The following is a 17,467-nucleotide window of genomic DNA, read 5'->3' as shown; positions in this document are numbered from 1 at the left end:
GGCTTTTTACATGTAAAATGTGACTCGCTACACGAAAAAATTACTTTATGGAAGCCCTAACGGAACCAATTAATTTTGTGTTGTGAGGCATCACTGTATATGCTCGTACGATGTGACAAATCTCGTAAAGCTACTAAGGGCGGATCCACTGCCTCCTAGTGAAGGAGTTAGACTCCCTTGCATACAACAAATTGCTAACCATAATCTTGAGGAAAAAAATAATGAAAACAGCCAGTTAGTGGCGGTGGGGGTGTTTGCAATTTCTGGCAGCTAAGAACAGAATCCTTACTCAGTATACTAAAAATACACTCCAACTAAAGGACGAGGGTTTGCATTTGTGTAGGAACAATAAAAAATTATCCATTTTGAGCAAAGTGCAATGGCATGTCCCCCGCGTGGCCAGCTTCGCAAATGGTAACAAAGCAATTAATCATTCCACTTTTACACTTCCAATGTAAGGGAAATATTGAGCAATGAAAAAGAAAAACAATAACACAAACCTTAACAGGAGTTGGTTTAGAGATTTCTACAGGAGTCTCCTGAAGTTTTAGCCTCAACTCTGCTTCTTCTTTCATAGAGATGTATGAAATGCCCTCTGAAAGTTAATTTAAGAAAAATTAAAATATGTGTTTCAAAAAGGTTCTTCACATAAAATTTAATACTTTACAACACACAAAACCTCTCCTAATTGAAAGTCTTAGTTATCAAGCAAAACCAAGAAAGTCAGATTATTTTCTATGAGACTAAAAGATGTAAACATCACAAATTCTAAAAGTAATTTGTATTTTTCCTAAATATACAAACCTAAGTCATTTAATAGGAGCATGATTTCAGAGAAGCTGGAATTAAGCTGTTAGAATTTTAACAAGGTGTGTCAGTTGTTACTGCAGGCAGCAAGGGAAGCCCCGTCCCCTCGCAAGCACATTGAACCCTCAATCTGACTTTCACCTAGGGCTTACAGGGTAGTTGAGGCTGAGAGCGAGACTTAAAGGACCCTAGGTTTGTATACTGTACAGTAGTTGGGAAAAATATAAATTTCTTTTAAAATTTGTGATTTGTTCCTACACAAATACAAACTCTAGTCCTTTAATAGGACACTCCTCGAGAAGTGGGAGGAAGCTCTTATAACCAAACGGGCTTGTTTTAAATCCCAGAATGTAAAACACCAGATCGTAGGAGGTGCAGGTTGTTGACTCAGGCCTGCCACCTTCAACTTGAGATAAGGATCCCAAAGTTTAAGCTAGGTTTCTGTATATAGACTGATGCTCATGGATGAACCTCATATTTCTGTAAAGGTATTTGGTCAATGTAACATTGATGTAAGTAATGGGTTCTACATACAAACCATCTTCCCCCTCATAAAGGAGGGTGGGAGAAACACTTCTATACCACTATAATACAGTGCTTGGTGTGAAAGCTTACCTGCATCAACATCTGATCCAGAAAATGAAGGGATGGCTGCTACACACCAAGAGATGGGAAGGAAAGGAGGAAAAAGGGTCAGACAGCCCATCTCTTATCCTAGACTGTTATCCAAGATGAGATGCTTCTTATCCTGTAAGGAGCCATGTATGCTACACAACCTGTTGAGCAGCTCAGGTCCCAGAGAAAATATGTTTATAGACCTGTGGGTATACTTCCATAGATAGTGAGCTGTAGAGCTTGTCTGATATTTCCAAACTATGGCCTTTAATACTTGCATCACTGACAAGTACTTCTTAAAAGCAAGCATCAAGCCTACTCTTCTGACTTCATAGGCTTGTACTGAACCTGAATCATTAGGATTCTCTGCTCTTTGAAATCATCTTTTTAATCCTGCCAGATCTAATAAAGAGATTTCTGGGCTCCGACCTGTGTCGCCCAGGGAAATGCTCCTATAGCACCATTTCTAAGGTATATAACTGCTATATATTACCAGAGAAAAAATTGCACGGGAATGCCAGGTTGAACCCAGCTCGCTCACCTGTATAAGGTGTCGATATAATACTGGGGCGCGATAAATCACAACCAGAGGCCTCGCACCATTTAGATGTCTCCTGTCAAAATCCCCGAACAGTGAGGCGCCGTTCAACCTCGTACTACTACTAACCAACCCACGCCAGTGACGTCACTCCTAAAATAGCACGCAGTTTGTTAACAATATTTTGTGTTGTGTGTGAATTTCGCTGGTTTTTCTCTGGATTTACCTCAAGATGTCCGACTCCACTGTCACTACATCTAAGTTAAGTACCAGAGCTATGAGTTTTGAGATTTTGGAGGGGGCCTTGTCCATTTTTGTTTATATTATTTAGTTTTTTATTCACGACCTTGCTGGGTCTCCCTCGGGACAGGTTCCTTCCTCTCTCTCTCTCGTTCGTTCTAACGATTTTCAATTAGTCCTCCATACTGATTGTTTCTCGTTGTGAACTTTATGGATCTCCACGGTTCACAGACCATATCAATTTTATATTGTCCTGTTTTATGATAACAGTTATTTCATATTCATGTGCGTATATTGGAGGTTGGCATGCCTGATCGCCATCGGCGTTTTTTTCCCCATATCATATCTTATCTTATTTACGTTCGCACGCCACGGACTCGCTTACTATTTTAACGTCATTCGTATGATTGCATTAGTTCGAGGGGCTTTCATGAGTCAGTTATTACAATTTAGTTTTCATTTTGTTAGCACTTCACTGACCCTGTGTTCTGTTGGTAGCCCTGCCTACTCCTAGCGCCGTCAGGCTTGTTCTTTCCTGTCTCTTGTTCGTGCCCTCGTTTGTTTTACGATTGATTTATAGCTAATTTTATTATTATTATTATCATCCAGCATGCCTTCCTCTCTTATTTACCATGTGTTATGTTTTTTATAGTGTTTTAATCTTTCCACGTGATCATATCACTCATGGGTCTGGCAGGTTGGTATATCTGATATCGTCTCGGAGCCAACCTACTCCTAGCCTCCTCCCGCCGATATCTTATAAGCGCCTATGTACTCCTCCCGGGGGCATCCGCTTTGCATGGGCGGTTCCCATTGTTCTGTGAGGCATTCTATTATTATTCATTAATGTACATTACGTTTCCCCACTACTCTACCCGGTCGTAGTCGTTTCTTTCCGTCGCTCGTTTGGCCGATGATCGGCGGGGAGTTTCGACTCGTTCCGTGGTACCTTGTTATGTTATTTAATATCAAGTTGTGTACGGGCTTCGCCCTCTTGGTCCCGCACGTCACGGACCCTTTTAAGATCCCCCGCCCTCTGTCACGCACCTCACGGACCTCATATAGATATACATATATATGTTTAAAGACTTTCATTATGGGATCCCCGGGAGTAGCTTTTATTCATTACCATTCGGTCGGGTTTTTTAGTTGAGCCCCGGAGCCAACGTTATTCATTATTACTTGGATTCCCTTTATATTTTAGTCACGTTTATCTATTATATACGATCCTAGTTCTCGACCTTGCCTTCCATGATATGATCACGACTACGGGTTGACTTAATTTAATTCATTAATTTAATTTAATTTAATAATTTTAAAATCAAGTAAAGCTGTTATTTGATTTTTTAAACACCGGGGTCCCCTGGGGGGTCCCCTAATTTGCCTTCATTCAATTATTAAGGCATTACATATGAATAATTTTTATCATTTATTTGATATATGACTTATAACCCCCGGACCCCCCAGGGTCCCCTATTTGCCTTCATTCATATGTTAGGCACTTATATGAATAGTTTTATCATGGGTTGTATATATATATATATATATATATATATATATATATATATATATATATATATATATATATATATATATATATATATATATATATATATATATATATATATATAGAGTTACAGCATTCGGGCCCCGTGCCCTTCTTTTGCTTTCATTCAGGATAATTATAGCTATATATATTCAACTTTAATACCATGATAGTAACTTTTATAATATTTAAGGGGACCGTCCGCCATGTCCGCCATTTTTTTTCTAATGATCCAAATTACACAATTTCTATATATGTTTTAGACATATATAATACCTTCATCATATAAAAATTTCAAGTCATTTGATCAAAAACTTTTGGATTTATGAGCAAAAATCATGATTTAAAAAAAATATTTAGGTACATTTTTCCCCACTACTATAATACCAATTGTATTGAAACTTATACCACAAAAACTACTCTAACAACCGAACAATTCTGTCAGACAGAATTTTGATTTTCCTTTCCGTTTTTTTTTAATGACTTTTTATTTTTTTTCCTCGTCTAGACGGAAAATAATCGTGAAAAAAAATGTAAAACGAAAATCAAAATTTTGTCTGACAGAATTGTGGGATTTTTATTCTTCTTTTCAACGATATCTTTTTCTCTAATATCGAACAACAAATAAGTGAGAAAAATGTACCTAAGTGGGAATAAGTATGTTTTTGAGTTATGAGCTCCCAAAGATTTGCAGCAAGCTTTCGCTTCTTTTCTAAAAGAAATCAAGATAATATTATTATGATAACTTTTATTGTTCATTCCTACATAAATGCACCCTAAAGGAGGTATTTGAACCCTCAGTTTACTATTCCTATGTTATGAGTTGCCAACGATCTCTAATTGTTGCCAGTGTTTTAGTTAGCAGGTTTCAGCTTTGTACTCTTATCCATGTTTCCCTCTTTCTTGGTTCTTTTTTTTTGTTCTCCACTTACTTTTTGTTCTTTCTATCACCTTATGTAACATTGGCATTGCTATAAAATTCCAGAGGACGTTGTGAAAGCACAATCAACATACGAACTTCAAGTAAATAAACACATGCCTTATAATTTCTATATGTCTTTGGAACTTTGTGATTTTTTCGTAGCTTGTAGTTTTCATTCACCTACCCTCTACTAATGCCTTTCATTTCTGCCAGAGGTACGAGATTTTGAAACATGAGAGAGAGAGAGAGAGAGAGAGAGAGAGAGAGAGAGAGAGAGAGAGAGAGAGAGAGAGAGAGAGAGAGAGAGAGAGAGAGAGAGAGAGAGAGAGAGAGAGAGAGCCTTTGGCTGATATAGATGACAGTTCAAATTGAGAGAGAGAGAGAGAGAGAGAGAGAGAGAGAGAGAGAGAGAGAGAGAGAGAGAGAGAGAGAGAGAGAGAGTTGAACATTGTTATTATAGTATTTGTATAAATGGGAGTTTTTAATATTTGAGAGAGAGAGAGAGAGAGAGAGAGAGAGAGAGAGAGAGAGAGAGAGAGAGAGAGAGAGAGAGAGAGAGAGAGAGAGAGAGAATAAAAGTATTTGTATAAATGGCAGTGGTATATATATAATTCGAGAGAGAGAGAGAGAGAGAGAGAGAGAGAGAGAGAGAGAGAGAGAGAGAGAGAGAGAGAGAGAGAGAGAGAGAGAGAGAGAGAGAGAGAGAACTACGCATCTGTCAAACTCAGTCATGCAGACGACGCCATAAGGATGACGTCATCATTTAAAGACCGATATTTTCATTGTTTGGAAAAATGATTGACTATTTGTTCTTTCTACAACCTTAGGTAACATTGGCCTTGCTATAATGTTCCCGAGGGCGTTGTGGAAACACAATGTACATACGAACTTCAAGTAAACAAACGCATACATTATAACTTCTATACATCTTTGGCATCTTTGGCTTCTGTTTTCTTGTTCTCCACTTACTTTGTGTTCTTTCTATCACCTTATGTAACATTGGCATTGCTATAAAATTCCAGAAGACGTTGTGAAAGCACAATCAACATACAAACTTCAAGTAAATAAACACATGCATTATAATTTCTATATGTCTTTGGAAACTTTGTGATGTTTCCGTAGCTGGTAGTTTTCATTCACCTACCCTCTACCAATGCCTTTCATTTCTGCCAGAGGTACGAGATTTCGAAACATGAGAGAGAGAGAGAGAGAGAGAGAGAGAGAGAGAGAGAGAGAGAGAGAGAGAGAGAGAGAGAGTTGAACATTGTTATTATAGTATTTGTATAAATGGGAGTTTTAAATAATTCGAGAGAGAGAGAGAGAGAGAGAGAGAGAGAGAGAGAGAGAGAGAGAGAGAGAGAGAGAATAAAAGTATTTGTATAAATGGCAGTGGTAAATAATTCGAGAGAGAGAGAGAGAGAGAACTGCGCACCTGTCAAACTCAGTCATACAGACGACGCCATAAGGATGACGTCATCATTTAAAGACTGCTATATTTTCATTGTTTGGAAAAATGATTGACTATTTGTTCTTTCTACAACCTTAGGTAACATTGGCCTTGCTATAATGATACCGAAGGCGTTGTGGAAACACAATGTACATACGAACTTCAAGTAAACAAACGCATACATTATAACTTCTATACATCTTTGGCAACTTTGGCTTCTGTTATTGTAAGAGTAGATTTCGTTTATCTACACTCTACCAATGCCTTCCATTTCTGCCAGACGTACGATAGCTTGAAATATAAATGAAAATCGCTATAGATATGCAAAATTAACACACAAAGACGATTTTGTCAAACTCAGTCATGCAGACGACACAGTAAGGGTGACCTCATAATTTAAAAACCTCTATATCTTCGTTATTTGTAAAAATAATTGGCTGAAACTTCTGGGGAATATGTACGACATGTTTACCCATACATAGAAGCAATAAAACGATTTTCGATTTCTGAAAGTTGTTATGTCAATACCCCATGGCGGACGGTTCCCTTAAGCACTGGGACCTTCGGCCCCTAATTGCTTTCCTTTAAGATACTCATGTATCTTTTATCTTACAGACTGTCCGCTGTGCGATGACGGCATGTGTCGCTGTTCTCCACCAACCCTGCGGCCATAAAGTGTGTCGTTCGCACGCTCACTGCTCTCTTCAAGTGGATGACCTAGCTGTTTGGCATCCGGACAACTGTCCTGTCTGCTACAAATTGGCTTCCACTCTAACATCTGAATCGGTGAGTGCAGTTACTCTATTACAGAATTGTGGGGAGTCACATTTTAATGTCCTCTTTTATTGTTTTGTACTGTAAGGCCACAGTCCTATGGACTTCCTGCATGCCTTATATGTGCCTACGAAGTCCTTGGGCTTCTTAGTTTTTTCTTTGGCACTTTTATCACTCACTAATAGTCTGTTCTCTTTCAGAGCACCCAGCTTGAAATGGAAACAGCCCGAGCTACCCTCAAGATCTGGGTTGGCGGGTTCGCCCGCAACGTGAAGGCCAGACAGCCGTACAGTGAACCCTCGTTTATCGCGGTAGATAGGTTCCAGACGCGGCCGCGATAGGTGAAAATCCGCGAAGTAGTGACACCATATTTACCTATTTATTCAACATGTATATTCAGACTTTTAAAACCTTCCCTTGTACGTAGTACTGTTAACAAACTACCCTTTAATGTACAGAACACTTAATGCATGTACTACAGTACCCTAAACTAAAACAGGCACAAATATTAAAGGTGATTTTATATCATGCATTTCCTAAACATGCTAAAAAGCACGATAAAAAATGGCAACCAATGTTTTGTTTACATTTATCTCTGATCCTAATGAAGAAACAAACTGGAGGTAGAGCTTTGCTTATTACCCAGACATATTTCCCATACTTTTCCCTTAGAACTACATCACATCTTCCTACTTTATATATATATATATATATATATATATATATATATATATATATATATATATATATATATATATATATATGTGTGTGTGTGTGTATATATATATACTTTTTTGGGCTCAAGCCATGTCGTCCTGATGGAAGTTCCTATAGGGTAGCTTCCTAGGGTATATTACAACTACGGCGATATTCCCTTAAGGTACCAGAATTCTAACTCCTGGAGCGAGTATCCCTCGTGAAAGGGATATCGCGACATATCAGAGGACGCATTCTAGACACGTCACATGGCAATCTACATCCTGGACAGAGATTTCGTCTCGTAGGAGGTGATTGGCGAGATACGAATTCGGGAAAGAAAAAGGGGAGCCGCTCCCAAGGCTTCCCTATCCCCCGATTCGTATGCGTGCCTGGCGCCAATCCTGGCGCCATCTGTATTCCTTTTTGCGTAGCTTAACAACTCGGTGTTTTTTCCTGTTTTTCTCGCAAATCTTGGATTTATTCGACTTTTCATGGCTTCTCCGTCTTCGTCGGCCTCTGATAAGTTGAGTATAGTGTCTTTTATGTATAAATGTAGGCTCTTGGTAAAATTTTGAGTGATTAATAGGATTAATCTTTGATACAAGAGCCGTAGCCTACCAGAGGCGTCTTGGACGCTGTCGCTCGCTAGGTATAAATTAGTTAGTCAGAGCGACATTCCTGGTTGTTTTGCTTTAATAAATTTTAGCTATTTAGCATTACATAGGATTTCCTTTCGTGCTTAGTATTATTTGGCGAAGTATTCGCCATTCTGGCCTACGCTAGGCCATGTAGCCTAGTCGTTTGGTCCTAGTACTTCATGCATGATTATGGTTTTTCCGAGTGTAATTAAAATTTTATTGAAGCTTTAGGCTATATTTTATACATTTTAGACTGTGTGGAATATTTCCAAGATAGTATACGAGTGAGTTTCGGTGAATTAGGTAATCGATTCTCTTGGTGCCTAGGCTAGTTGCTTATGGAGCCTTAGTATACTTTATCATACTCCCCGGTTGCTTTCTTTTCTTCGGAGAAGGTATGCAATCCCTTTCCCTCTGTTTAAGCCTTGGGCTTATCCCTAAGTGGTTTTTTCCGAATTTATTTTCGATAAAACTATACTAGGGTGTTACTGTACCTTCCTGTTCCTGTAGTTATGGTTCAAGAGGGACAGAACAACAGAGTTTTTAGTCTGAGTCTGTGTTGTCTGGCTTGGGGCTGAGTCCCCCTCGCTGACCTAACACATTCAAAGGGAGCTTAGCTCCCTTAGGTCACTACCGAAGGTTTCTGTGGATATGATTCCTTCTTTTGTGATCTACCAGACTAGTCCTTGTTGCTGTTCTCGGGGGAGGATAAGTTCTTCCCTTGGGAGTAGCAACGCCTTCCTTGTTTTGGTGCTCTGGAAGCTGGCAAGTATTGCTGGCCTTTCCCCTTAGATCTCCCTTAGGCTAAGATAAGTTTCTTGGCTGCGGGTGATCTGTCACTAAAGCAAGGTTGGCAGGACCCTCTTGTCCCTTCCCCCTCTTTCTTCGTAATGGCCGAGCCATTACTGTACTGTACGTCGTTCTACATCTGGACCTAGTATAGGTTAGGATGTGGAATTGACTCAGCCCCTTGCCGGCCGGCAGAGCTGCTGGTCGGCAAGGGTCTTATGTTTTCGAGTGCTGCCCGGACCTCTCTTGGTCCCTCATCCATGCCTGCCGGCAGAGCCGGACGGCATTGGTCAAGGAAGCCTGAATTAGTTTCTCCCCTTCCTTATATGCACTCTTTCGGTTGCCGGGCTTGGAGGTTGTGTACACTCTTATCCCGGCATCCATTCTATTTTTCTTTTTCTTCTAGTGCTGTACTTGTCCCGGCTGCCGGCCTATGAGGCCGGCAGCCGGGCAGGTGTAGTCCTCTGGTTCTTTTGCTGCCAGCTGGCATCGGTCTTGTACCTTTGCCGGCCGGCTTATGTCAGCCCTTGTCTGCCGGTCACCAAGAGTGTGGCCGGCAGCTGGGTACTACCTTGTGTAGTTGCTGGCCGGCAGCCATTGCCGGCCAACACTGGCTGTTACCGGCCGGCAGTTGCTGCCGACCGGCACAGGCATTTGAACCAGAGTGCTGCCGCCCTATAGCTGTTAAGTAGTATACTTTAAAGCTAGTTGTGGTGTGTGCCGGCCGGCAAAGGCAGGCCGGCACACATCCCCCTATACTGTACTAGTATTCTTCAGTATAACATATACAGTAAGAAGAAAACTATGGTAAGGGTTTTGGTACAGCACTGTGTCTTCTAACACTATTGTTTTTTCTTGCACATCCCTTTGCTGTTGCCCTTCAGATAGGAAGCTGAGTTCTTCCCTGTCTATTATCCAGGATTTTAAAATCATTGCTTAGGTGTGAGCTCCACCTGTTTCCTCTGGAAACCTTGCTTTGGTTACTCTAGAAGAGATAAACCATTTTGATTTTATTATCTGGAAGGCTGCAACAATGGGTTGTGAGGGAAACACAAGTGTGTGTCTTTCCTTTCTGAATTGTTATGCTATACTATGCATATCCAGTGATACATAGTTCACTTGATACTCATGGAAATTTCTTCTCTTTACAGAAGGACACTCCGAAGTGGGGAAGTGCTTTCTGCAATGTCAGCAGCAAGAACCTCTTCGGACATGAGTTTTGTAGGAGACACGCAGCATACGCTGTCTCCAAGGATGATCTCCGGTATTGGGACCCTCAGGTATGTACTGTATGCACTAACCTGATTACTGAGACATTTAAATAGCTAGGAAGAAGCTTCGTTCCTGGGTAAGGGGCTTCCAAAAGAACACTTCTGGCCCTTATCTTCCAAGTGAGAAGATGAGGGCGTATCCTTTCCCTAAGGCATCAGCTGATGCAGTGATTCCCCAGCCTCAAGAGGAGATCCCCTAAGTTCAGATCCAGGTGGATGCTGAAGTCGCGGTCGCGATGCAAGACATCCAGCTAGATGACAGGATGTCTGATGTGGACGGGTGTCAGGAGGAAGACCTCCTTGCAGAAGCCCAGGATGAAGTTCAAGCCCCTCTATATCGGCCGGTCTCCCAGTAGAGCTGGGACAGGCCCTCTCTTCTATTGTTGGAATGATCCAACAAATGCAGAAGGAGAATCAGGAGAAGGCGGCTGCAATGGAACTGCGAATGCAGTGCCTTGCAGAATCACATGGGCCCCAGAAAAAGCTCAATGTGAAAGACCTTCCCTTGTGCTCAGATGCTAACCCAAGGAGGTATGCTGAGCACATGCCGATGACGACTGGAAAGATCGTCATCTCGGATAAGCTGGGCTCAGTTCCCCTGGAGGGTGGAATTCTGGCCCAGCAAGGCATCATATCCGGATTGTTATGTCCGGCTGAGGAAGGAACCAGCTTCAAAGGAGGAGACAGAGCCGAAGGAGGTCATAGTGATGGACCATGCTAAGGCTCAAGCTCTACTTTCATCCTCGATGAAAGAGAGGGGCTTCTCTAACTCAAAGGTAGCCGCATTGAATAGGAAGCTCCCTTCCTTTGTGTCCTCGCCTACTAGAGCCTTCCCCTTTTTACAGAAAGGGTTTCTGGCTGTACTAAAAGCAATCGAGGCCAGCAAGTCTTGCCCCTCCCTAGAGGAGTGTAAACCCTTGTCGCTGGCCCTGCCTATGGACCACAAAGACTGGAAGGACGTCCATCTTACATTCTCAGTGGGAAAGTTGGAGGCTGATATTGCCGGACGTCAGTTCGGCAAGGACCTCCCTAAGCTGTCTGACTTTCTTTTGCGAAGTGAGTTCGATACAAAAGAAAGACTGTCTGCCTCAATGTCTCTTCAGACTACTCTCGAGACGATGGCAAGTGACCCCAAGGTCCATGAAATGTTCATGGTAGTGGCCAAGCCTCATCTGGCCACAGTGACGAAGGACCTTTATGGCTTCGTCAAGGCAAGGAGAGCTGGTAGGGAGTTCGTGTTTACCTCGGCTACGGTGAGGCACGAGCCAAAGAAACTAATCTCCTCCAACATTTGGGGAAAAGACCTTTTCCCTACCAACTTGGTCAAAGAAGTTGTTGATAAGGCCGCCTAGGAGAATAGAAACCTTCTCCAGAAGTGGGGCCTGGCTATCAAAAGAAAGTCTTCCCCGGATGAGGGTCCTCAACCAAAGAGGAAGACTATGAGGACTAGGCTACCGTCTCGGCCAGCCAAGCCTCTTAGACAGCAACAGCAACTGCAATTGCCATTGCCCCCAGTGCCCCAGATCGTGGCCCAAACCCCGACCACCTTTCAGTGGGTACCCCAGGCCGTGTCGACACAGTCCACGGCATTCACCCCAGCGTTCGAAGGGCAGTCTACTTCCTTTCGAGCAAAGCCTAGAGGAGCAGCCAGAGGCTCGTCTAGACGCCCCTCAAGGGGAAGGGGATTCAGGGGTGGTCGTGGTCAGGAAGGCAAGACCTCAGGACGGCAGTCCAAGTGAGGTGATACCGGTAGGAGGGAGACTTCTGAAATTTCGGGATCGGTGGACCTTCGATCCCTGGGCCCACAGCCTACTCAAGAATGGACTGGGCGGGAGCTGGTACAGCACTCCACCCCCGTGCCTTCGGTTTTTCCAACACTCCACCCCCGTTATGGAGGAGTACGTTCAAGAACTGTTGGAGAAAAAAGGTGATCCGAAGGGTGAAGCCCATCAATTTCTAAGGGAGGCTGTTTTGTGTTCCCAAGAAAGACTCGGAAAAGCTCAGAGTCATTCTGGACTTGTCGCCACTCAACAAGTTCATAGTGAATTGCAAATTCAAAATGCTAACACTGCAACACATAAGGACCTTACTGCCCAAGAGGGCATATTCCGTCTCTATAGACTTGTTAGACGCCTATTGGCACATTCCAATTAGCCATCGACTCTCCCCCTACCTAGGTTCAGGCTACAACGAAGACTATACGCCTTCGGAGCCATGCCATTCGGGCTAAACATAGCCCCAAGGATTTTTACGAAGCTTGCGAGCGTAGCTCTCAAACAATTACGCCTAAAGGGAATTCAGGTAGTAGCCTACCTGGACGACTGGTTGGTGTGGGCAGCATCCGAGACAGAATGCTTGCAAGCTTCCAGTCAAGTGATCCAGTTCCTAGAGTACCTAGGCTTCAAGATCAACAGAAAAAGTCTCGACTTTCTCCATCTCAAAAGTTCCAGTGGCTGAGAATCCACTGGGACCTTTTGTCACACCGTTTCTCCACCCCGGCGAAGAAAAGGAAGGAGATAGCGGGTTCTGTCAAGAGACTTCAAGATTCCGAAAGGATATCAAGACACGAGCAGGAGAGAGTACTGCGCTCTCTCCAGTTTGCTTCGGTGACAGACCCAGTGCTAAGAGCACAGCTAAAGGATGCAATCGGAGTTTGGAGAAGTTATGCATCAAACGCGTGAAGAGATCTGAGAAGACCAGCCGCTTCGGCTAAGTACTCTTCTCAGGCCTTGGTCCCAAGCCAGACATCTAAAGAAGTCGGTTCTTCTTCAGCCACCTCCCCCGTCGGTGACGATTCACTCAGACGCCTCGAAGGAGGGATGGGGAGGTCACTCTCATCGGAAAAAAGTCCAGGGGACTTGGTCCAGGCTATTCAAGACCTTTCACATAAAACTTTCTAGAAGCTAGGGCAGTGCTCCTTACCTTAAAGAAAGTCTCCCCGCGTCACTCGATCCACATAAGGTGGTGATAGACAGCGAGGTAGTTGTGAGATACTTGAATCGACAAGGATCGAGGTCACCACCTCTCAACCAGGTGATGTTGGCCGTCTTCCGATTGGCGGAAAAGAAGAAGTGGTACCTGTCGGCAGTTCACCTTCAAGGAGTCCGCAATGTGACAGCGGACGCTCTATCCAGGTTCACACCGATAGAGTCGGAATGGTCCTTAGACGCAGGATCATTCTCCTTCATTCTTAATCAGTCCCAGAACTGCAGATAGACCTCTTTGCGACGAAAGACAACAAGAAGTTGCCCCTGTACGTGCCCCGTACGAGGACCCCTTAGCGGAAGCAGTGGACGCGATGTCCCTCGACTGGAACAGATGGTCCAAGATTTATCTATTCCCTCCTCACAACCTTCTGTTGAGGGTCCTCAACAAACTGAGATCCTTCAAAGGGTAGCGGCAATAGTGGCCCACAAGTGGCCGAACAGCGTGTGGTTCCTCCTGGCATTGGAACTGTAGCTGAAGTTTGTACCACTACCAGATGCAGTTCTGACCCAGCGAGTCCAGAAGTCAACTGTCTGCGCTTCATTACAGAAAACCCGGACCCTGCAGCTCATGATTTTCTCTCCCTAGCGGTGAGAAAGCGTTTCGGGATTTCGAAAGCCAGTATAGACTTCCTTGAGGAATATAAGTGCAAATCTACTAGAAGGCAATATGAGTCATCTTGGAGAAAATGGGTGGCCTTTTGTCAAGGCGAAGATTCCGCAGGAGATCTTGACAGACTTCTGCTTATCTTTCTTCTCCACCTCCATGGTCAAGGGTTGGCAGCGAACACGATTTCAGCGTGTAAGTCTGCTTTGACAAGACCCATTCTATATGCCTTCCAGGTCGACCTAGGTAACGAGATCTTTAATAAAGTCCCGAAAGCCTGTGCTAGGCTCAGACCTTCAGCACCTCCAAAGCTTTAGACAAGTTCTTCATTTCGCTTCTCTGTTGAGCAATGAAGAGTGTGCGTTAAAGGATTTGACACAAAAAGTTATTTTCCTATTTTGCACTCGCGTCCGGGGCCAGGGTTAGTGAGATTGTAGCCTCTCGAGAGAGGCAGGTCGTGTTCAGTTCCTGGATGGGGGAGAACTGAACCTGTTTCCGGATCCTACGTTTCTCGCCAAGAATGAGTTACCCACCAACAGGTGGGGTCCCTGGAGAATCTGCCCTCTGAAAGAAGATGCATCTCTATGTCCAGTAGAATGCCTAAAGGTCTATCTTCATAGAACTTCAGACTTCAAGGGTGGTCAACTATTCAGGGGAGAAACATCAGGCTCAAATTTATCTCTGAATCAACTCAGAGCGAAAATCACATATTTTATTCGCAGAGCGGATCCTGACAATACACCCGCAGGTCACGATCCGAGGAAAGTTGCCTCATTCTTAAATTTCTTTAATTGTATGGATTTTGAACATCTCCGTTCATACACTGGCTGGAAGTCTTCCAGAGTGTTCTTTCGCCACTATGCGAAGCAAGTAGAGGAACTAAAAGAGATCTGTGGTAGCAGTGGGTCGCGGTGTTAACCCTACTGTTTAACTCTGCGAGGAACAGTGGTCTTAATTGGGACGATTAATTCCAGGGTGAGTGTGTAGTTACATACTGTACTACAAACTAAGTGAGGGCACTGTGTTGCCCATCCAGACTGTTCCATTTCCGAAGGTGAACCTAGCATAAGTGCAGACATGTGTGCCGAGCGTTTCTAACGCTAATGTCATTGATTTGTAATACAGGCTTTTATGACTTTGATACCTCGGTATCTTAAAAGTGGCATCTAATGTTTTTTCTTTCAGACAAACAAGCTCTGTTTACTATCATACTTATGCTTAAAGTTTTGGGTTATCCTCTTCTTATGTATATATATATATAATTGTGGTTAACCTGTCTATTTATTGCCTGTCAATAATCTGGTTCTTGAGAACCTTGCGTCTCCTTCACCTGTGTCAATTTATTGGTATAATTGAGCATTCATTCTATGTACTTTATCTGGGATAATTCTAATAGAATTGTTCCTTTATGCAAGCTATGTTGCATTGGTTTTCCTCCTATGCGGATATAAAACCTTTGTCCAATACAAGTATTGTGCGGAGAACTGGTCAATATTTCATATTGACGCAGTGGTTCTTTACAAACTATGCTTTACTTAATATAGGGCGAGACCACTATATTAGCTTGCCTGGTATTCATACATAGATATATGTACTCTTCGAGACTTTTCCAGAGTCTAGTAGGACTCTTCCCTGTAGGGGGCAGGAAGCTCTAACATAGTTTATAGTTAGTTGAAAAGATGTATAACGGTAACATCTTAGGTCTCTAGGTCTAGTCGACCGGGAAAAAAAAAAAAATTACCTCCGGGGAGTACGGCACGTTCTGAGAATCCACAGATACAGTAATGCTCTGGTACACTTCCATCAGGACGACATGGCTTGAGCCCAAAAAACGGATTTTGAGCGAAGCGAAAAATCTATTTTTGGGTGAGATGGCCATGTCGTCCTGATGGACCCGCCCTTGCCTTTCTAAGAAAGGGCAGTAGGACCCCTCCCTACATACAGTATCTGTAGCACCTCGTGTACGCTACAAGGAATACAGATGGCGCCAGGATTGGCGCCAGGCACGCATACGAATCGGGGGATAGGGAAGCCTTGGGAGCGGCTCCCCTTTTTCTTTCCCGAATTCGTATCTCGCCAATCACCTCCTACGAGACGAAATCTCTGTCCAGGATGTAGATTGCCATGTGACGTGTCTAGAATACGTCCTCTGATATGTCGCGATATCCCTTTCACGAGGGATACTCGCTCCAGGAGTTAGAATTCTGGTACCTTAAGGTAAATTCTCTGGGAATATCGCCGTAGTTGTAATATACCCTAGGAAGCTACCCTATAGGAACTTCCATCAGGACGACATGGCCATCTCACCCAAAAATAGATTTTTCGTTTCGCTCAAAATCCGTTATATGTATACACATATACATACCTACATATATACATAAATACATGCATACATATATATATATATATATATATATATATATATATACATATATATATATATATATATTACTGTATATATATGGGTTATGGAAAAAATCCGCGAAGTGGTGAATCCGCGATGGTCGAACCGCGAAGTAGCGAGGGTTCACTGTATATCCTTTCTGAGGAATGGTGTTCCCTCCTCTACCCCAATGACTCTTTCAAAATTTTAGGTGTGATTCTCGACAGTAAATTTATTTTTGAGAAACATATAAGGTCTGTGTCTTCTTCAATTGCACAAAAAATAGGCTTATTGAGAAAGTCTTTCAAGATTTTCGGTGATCAATCTATTCTGAAGAAGTGTTTTAATTCTTTCATTCTACCTTGTTTTGAGTATTGTTCTCCTGTCTGGTTTTTAGCTGCTGATTCTCATCTTAATTTGTTGGACAGAAACTTACGGTCTATTAAATTTCTTATTCCTGATCTAGATATTAATCTCTGGCACCGTCGTTCAATTAGTTCATTATGCATGTTGCATAAGATTTTTCATAACTCTGACCATCCTTTACATTCAGATCTCCCTGGACAATTCTATCCTGTTCGTAATACTAGGCAGGCAGTTAATTCTAATAGCCAGGCCTTCTCCATCACGAGGCTCAATACTACGCAGTACTCTAGAAGTTTTATTCCAGCTGTTACCAAGTTGTGGAATGATCTTCCTAATCGGGTGGTTGAATCAGTAGAACTTCAAAAGTTCAAAGTTGGAGCAAATGCTTTTTTGTTGACCAGGTGGACATGAGTCTTTTTATAGTTTATTTATGACATATTTGTGTTTGATGTTGTTAATAGTTTATATATGACATGTCTGTTTTGACGTTGTTACTTATTTTAGAATGATTTATTGTTAATTTGTTCTCTTCATTTATTTATTTCCTTATTTCCTTTCCTCACTGGGCTATTTTTCCCTGTTGGAGCCCCTGGGCTTATAGCATCTTGCTTTTCCAACTAGGGTTGTAGCTTGGATAGTAATAATAATAATAATAATCAGCTGCGGTCCCCAAAGTCTCAAAATCCCTTTTTGAAACTGTAGCCTGAAGGACTGGGTTCTCTTCAGGTAGTGTCTATGCACCCTCACATGACAAGGAAGTAAGTCATCCATACAGTAGGTCATATCCCAATGGGAGAAAGACTCAAACCTGGAGTCCTCAACTGCAGGTTTTTGGGTTTCC

The 17,467-nt window shown here is 42.7% G+C and overlaps 1 protein-coding gene across 1 annotated transcript in view; it reads right to left on the bottom strand.

The window, feature by feature from the left end:
* Positions 1-17,467, bottom strand: part of LOC137627246 (poly(A)-specific ribonuclease PARN-like) — a 506,907-nt gene that overhangs the window by 187,345 nt on the left and 302,095 nt on the right. The window contains exon 5 of the mRNA XM_068358327.1: positions 501-595. Within this exon, the coding sequence (XP_068214428.1) occupies positions 501-595 (95 nt within the window). The remainder of the gene's footprint in view (positions 1-500; positions 596-17,467) is intronic.

Source organism: Palaemon carinicauda, chromosome 35, assembly GCF_036898095.1.
Source record: "Palaemon carinicauda isolate YSFRI2023 chromosome 35, ASM3689809v2, whole genome shotgun sequence".
NCBI lineage: Eukaryota > Metazoa > Arthropoda > Malacostraca > Decapoda > Palaemonidae > Palaemon > Palaemon carinicauda.
The sequence above is the reverse complement of the archived record's forward strand: the minus strand, read 5'-3'. Positions and strand labels throughout refer to the sequence as shown.